Raw genomic sequence first — 5,903 nt, 5'->3', positions numbered from 1 at the left:
AGTTGAAGAAATATGTTGAAAAGCTGCAAAACTTGAAGTAGTCACCATGCCCAACCAATAGTTACTGGCGATTATCACCAGTTGAAGATCGAGACACAAGGAGCTCATTGTAGGCGAGAGCAGTTGTAGAAGAAGATAATAATGGACGATAACAATTATAAAAAAAACATGCACAGAAAGCAATTAGCAAGAGGTGTCCATAAAAAAAAAAGAGAACAATTGAGTTGCATTTGTTTATAAATAATATCAAATTTTGCATCCCAAGAGATGATTTTTTGCACTAAAGACCAACGTCCAAAATCTCTATAAGCCAAAGTTCTACGCATAAGTTAAACATAACGACCAGAGATTAACAAACTTGTTGATCATTACTAAAAATTCTATGTTACATTCCTATAAAATTTATTTTTAAGTCAACTTTGTTTCTATACTTCTTTATGTTTGTTTTAATATTATTTTATTATACTTACTTTCTAATGTTGATGTTACTTAATTACACTGTGAACACATTTTAAAAGAGGCAAAAAAAATCTAATTTCAAATTATTTTTAAATTTATTTATTTATTATTTATAATTTTCATCGTAAACACTTTGCGCATTGCACTGCAAATTATAAAGAAGCTTCATTGAATGCAAAGATTTAATATTACATCACCACTCTCCATAGAAAACATAAACCTTATTTTGGAAGTAACACAGTACTTTACAGGTACATAGAACACAGTTAATTATTCTAGGGGACTTAGCAATATTTATTTTACCATAACTAGTCCTTAAAGGTGCACAAAACGGGAAAGCTCTCTCACCCACGCTGATATATTGATGATATCGAAGAAGCAAACCACACTGAAATCTAGGGTATGGCATTGGCGGTAGTCTCATTATGACAACATTTATAGCTGATGGAAATCTCCATAGTCCTAGGACAGTCAGGGCATTTTATGGTCTCTGGTAACTTTCCTGCAACATTAGGAATTTCAAGGTGTGAGCAACGGTGAGTGGTGCTCACAATCTTCTCATGGTATTCTTTGAAGCATAACTCAAAGGACTCAAAGCCCTTCTTGACCACAACTTCTCTCCACTTCTCAAACTCTGCCACTGTCTTCAAGATTGTGTTTCCATGACCACTCACCACCACAGATGACCCTTTGCTGAGGAGAGCCCATCCAGTTTCATTCTTGTAAGAGAGCATCTTTTGCACTTCCTGAGTCACTGCATCAACTGTCTTGTGAACCTTTGTCACAAACAAACTCTCAATGCCACTCCAAAAGCGTCTCACGAGGCTTTTGTCCTCCTTTTCCACACAAAATAATTCTATGGAAATCTTTGCCTCTTTTATGACAGAATCGTTTGCAAGGGCAGTCGCATACTTAGTGAACTGTTGAATCCACTCTTTGTCATTGCCTCCGTAAAAGAAAATGTACTTTTTCTCTTTGATCTGCTTCACAGAAAGTATCACAAAACCTTGTTTTTATCATTGTTCATACAAATACTAGTTTCCTATTTTCCCGCAAAGATAACATAATACTAATTCAACAGACAAAAAGGATAAGCCATTTGAATTAGTATATAAACTTAATTTTTTTGTGAAAGCTACTTACCCAAGCGTCTATGTTGGGGTGAATGCCGCCTACAACAGAGCCAACCCACTCGAACTCTTTGTTTATGCTTTCTTCATTCGAAGTTGTAAATGGAAAAGCCTTCATTCCATAAGCCTGAATCAAATGGAATGCGTTTGTGTGCTGCACCTTCCCTTGAGGACTCAACACCACAACCATGGGCTTCTTTTTGAAGTGCCATTCCTCCTTAATGTACTTATACCCAGCTATGGTTCCAAAGGGTTGCACCACATACCAACGCATCTTGCTTTTTACAACCTCATATTTCTTGCGCAGCTGCTCGGTCCATTCCTCCACAATGGGAATCCACACAATCTTATACTGATCATTAGTTTTAATTGAATCATAAACTGGTCGAAGTACTGAAATCTCTTCCTCCGTGATGTCTAGGGTAGAAATAAACAGATACACGTTCTTCTTTTTTAGCACAGATATGTCAACCTACCAGACAATAAATGAATCAAAATTATGAGCTACAAATGCACTTGAATACACCGTTTCACAGACATAGGATAATCTAGAACGCGAGTTATAGTTTTACTTTGCACGTATATTTCTTCAATCTTAATTCTTTTTATTTTCACTATCTTATAATTTTTTAATTAAATTCACGAAAAGTTTAATAATAGTATTCAAATGAAACTCTCTTTCTCAAAAGCTTGCTGAAATCCAATGATTGATATTTTAACTCCATTGACATTTCGGTTTGATTTTAAAGTGAGCGATAACTCTCCAACCAACAACTTGGGACAAACTTGCTAAGTAAGTGAACTTTTTTATGCATCCTCCTGTTTTGAGGTCCCTCTTTTTGCTGACTAATTGAGAGTCATGACTCATGTAGCGCCTACATTAGTACCAAATATATGTTTGCGGTTAGGTAACCCCATTTCCACAACAGATATTGATTATCTAAAGGTGTAAAAAAATAAATTTTATTATGAATAGATTTGGTTTTGAGAGAATTAATTTTTTTTCTTTTTTTATATTGATAATAATTTATTTTGAATTACAAGTTATAATTTAAATTTTTTTATATACACATAATCTTCTTACATTAATATAACTTTAAAATTTTTACATTTAATTTAAATTTTTATTTAACTTAATTAGATGTAAATTAAATGAAAGATTTGCACCAAATATATATATATATATATATATATATATATTAAAAATAATATTTTATTGTTTAAATAAAATCATTTATATATCATAAATTCTCGTTTAGAATATCACTTCCAACAATAAATTAATTTTTGATGTTGCTTTAGTTCCTTGAAAATTAATTATTTAAAAAGAGGTTATAATAAAATCGTAAATGAAGATATTGGATCTGGTTCTAAGTTTGTCGTTTTCCTCTAATTCACACTTCCAAAATTACTTACCTTTGACAAAACAGCCACGTGACCGGAACCCATCGACATGAAAGTTGTTGACTTTTTCGTCCCACCATACAAGGAAAGTAAATCAACTTTTTCTTGTATGCTGTCCAGGTATACACGAAAGATCATATTATTTACCTTCTAGCTTATTCATTCACTTTTGCAATAAAACTTTATTTTGTTTATTATTTTTTAGACATTTAAGATAACATTAATTATTATATTATCTCTACTTAATTCTTAAATATTATACACACTTATCATTAATAAAGAAAAATGATAATAAAGGTTATAAGAAGTTAAAAATAATTTTAATATAAATATAGATATTATATTTCTTAAGTGGAGTATTATTTTTAAAAATAGATAGATAAAAAAGAAGAAAGTATTATAAAGCTTAAAAAGCAAATTTTTCACACTAGTTTTGTTTTGGTAATAGATGGCAACTAATTTCCTAAATTTTGAGAAAGCTTTACAAACCGTGGTCTTAGTTGCACCATCAAACAGGGGCTGTGGAGCATCCTTGTTGAAAATCAAAACCTTAAACACCACCATTATTTCAGTGGGGGTTTGGAAAAGTTTCCTGAGCCTACGATAATATTCTGCCTCATCTGAAACCACATGGACATATCATCTAGTCAGCATCTTATTTATTGCTCCTCTCTCTTTATAGCTTAAAAAGAAGCACGTACCCTTTGAAGGGAAAACAATAGAGAATAAAGGCAGAGCCAATTAAATTATATATTACTGACCTATCTGTTGTCCACAGAGCGTGATCTGCTTCCTCAGTTTGCTGAGTATGATGTTGAGCTTTTGACCATAGTGAGACAGCTCTTGCTTGTGCTCCCTTAAATAATCAAGAAATTATTATAATATCTTCAAAAGTAAGATTAATAAGTTCGTGTTGTAATTACGTGTGAACCTTACTACAAGTACTTGGGTACTACTAGATCCACTTTTATAAACTTCTTAGCGTATTTTTAAATATACACTAAAACAATAAGGAGGGTAACTTACGATTCAGTGGTGAGGCAATCAATCTGAGTAACAACTGCAGCGATAGTGATGATGGCCCAATAGACATCAACGGGAATTTGCTCAATTGCAGTCCCCAAAGCAGGCACATCCTTTGTGTCATAAGTGGTAAGCTTCTCCAACTCAAAAATTACCTCAATCACTTGCAAAGTTGCTTTCACCAAATTGTTCACCTCAATAATGGCTTGGCGGTGCTTTTGAAGTGCTGCGGGCCTTGTCAGCACTGGCACTCGCTTCAGAACAGCCACAGATTTAGCAAGAGGATCTGTTGGTTGATGCTGAGCTAGCAACCAGAACTCACTATACTCCAACGCAAAAGCCGCCAGAGTCAAAACCGCTTTTGCGTCCCACTCATATTTGGAGAGCTTGTTAAGTATGGCAAGTGTAGTTTTGTGAGCAATTTCCTCACTTGGAGGCTTGCATGACATCTGCCACGACATGTCACTGTGTTACATTCGTCACTTACTAATCATAATGTTCCCAAGTTGTTTGTGTTATATTATGTTTTAATAAGAGGATGTTTGTTAATTAATCATATTTTTTGATCCTTAAATTAAAAAAAGTCAGTCATATATATCTTTAATTTCTTAGATTCATGAATGACCTCGGAAGAAATCTGCTTCAGGGTACAGAGTGGAGAACTGAATTGGGGGATCTTGTCGTCTAGGTTTTCCAAGCTTGGTTGAGAGCCCTGTAAAAATTGATTCGGATTAAGTGCATGGATTATTTGAGGATGTGTTTGAAAGCAGAAACATGGAAGTGAAAGACTATGTCTAGGTATACCTGAACAACATTGTCGACAATGTGGGTTGAACGTCTAAGGGTGTTCTCAACAAGGGTGAAAAGAGAGTCTACATCAAACTTGGTGTCACTGTGAACATGGGTAGAGTAAATTTGCTCCAAAATCTGATCATCAGACATGGTTAATGGGTTATGCTCACTCTCAGTTGTTTGAAGGAGAGACTTTAGTGAAGACTTGGTTGAAAGCATGTTCATGCCTTTCGGTGGTAAAGAAAATTATTTGTTGTTGCCTTCTAGTGCTGTAATAACCTGGTTTCCCAAGTCCTACCGTATTTATAACGTGAAAAAATGATTAATTTTTGTTTTCTTTTTTCTTTTTTCTTTTTTTTGAGTTGTAAATTTCATCTTGTGCTTTATGTTGGAGATTGGAACTAATCATGGTCTACCACCGAAGTTACAATTCGATTGTTTCAATTTATTTTTTTCTTAAAACAATTAAATTCATTTTTGTATTATATTTTATTATCTTTTAAAGAAAGTTTCTTTAGCTCTTTCATATCACTTCTTCTGATTCCAAATACCTAGTACCTAACACTTTTAAAAATTTTCATATCACGTCATATTTATTCTAATCAAATAAAGATATTAATTATTATACTGAGCACGAGGGGTGCTCAAACTACGTCAATTTTAAAGAAGGATGAAAACGCATCACCAACGGCATTATTCAATGAATCAGTTACTTAAAACGATATTAAAAATCATTTCACTCCCTCGTCACATAGTTTATAGTTACCATCTTCATCCTATCTTAGATGTGAGTTAGTAGTAAAATATATAATTTCAACAATAATCAATTTTATTAATTGTTATAACGAAATAATTTTTATTAAAATATTTCTATTAAAAATGATAAAATTATTTTATATAAGTTAATAAGAAGAATAGTTAATCAATAAAAAGTATTTATAATAAATGAAAATACTTGTAAAAATAGGATTATATTTTTATATATAATATTCAATATATATATATATATGGTAAATTTTTAAAATTTATAGAAATAAAGAATTTAAAAATTGATAATAACAATTTTTTATGTAAATACAAAAAGAAATAAAACAT

At 32.3% G+C, this 5,903-nt stretch overlaps 1 protein-coding gene across 1 annotated transcript; it reads right to left on the bottom strand.

Annotated features, from left to right (window-relative positions):
* Positions 1–854: 854 nt before the first annotated feature.
* On the bottom strand, positions 855–5,065 carry LOC113871705 (protein SIEVE ELEMENT OCCLUSION B-like). Its single transcript, XM_027508802.1, has 7 exons — positions 4,821–5,065; positions 4,642–4,728; positions 4,020–4,465; positions 3,755–3,849; positions 3,483–3,613; positions 1,603–2,061; positions 855–1,439 (listed from the first exon to the last, which is right to left on the bottom strand). Exons 1-7 carry the CDS (start codon positions 5,031–5,033, stop codon positions 855–857), a joined length of 2,016 nt encoding a protein of 671 aa, XP_027364603.1. The 5' UTR covers positions 5,034–5,065.
* Positions 5,066–5,903: the final 838 nt, after the last annotated feature.

Source organism: Abrus precatorius, unplaced genomic scaffold (assembly GCF_003935025.1).
Source record: "Abrus precatorius isolate BTA unplaced genomic scaffold, Abrus_2018 Scaffold7, whole genome shotgun sequence".
NCBI classification, from domain to species: domain Eukaryota; kingdom Viridiplantae; phylum Streptophyta; class Magnoliopsida; order Fabales; family Fabaceae; genus Abrus; species Abrus precatorius.
This window is presented reverse-complemented; position numbering and strand designations above follow the sequence as displayed.

Excerpts from the sequence above, each read along its gene's own strand:
- LOC113871705 (XM_027508802.1), bottom strand. The coding sequence starts at position 5,033 with ATGAACATGCTTTCAACCAAGTCTTCACTAAAGTCTCTCCTTCAAACA. Across the intron at positions 4,466-4,641 it reads TGAAGCAGATTTCTTCCGAG|ATGTCATGCAAGCCTCCAAG; the intron begins GTCATTCATGAA and ends ATGTCGTGGCAG. Across the intron at positions 1,440-1,602 it reads ACCCCAACATAGACGCTTGG|ATCAAAGAGAAAAAGTACAT; the intron begins GTAAGTAGCTTT and ends TCTGTGAAGCAG.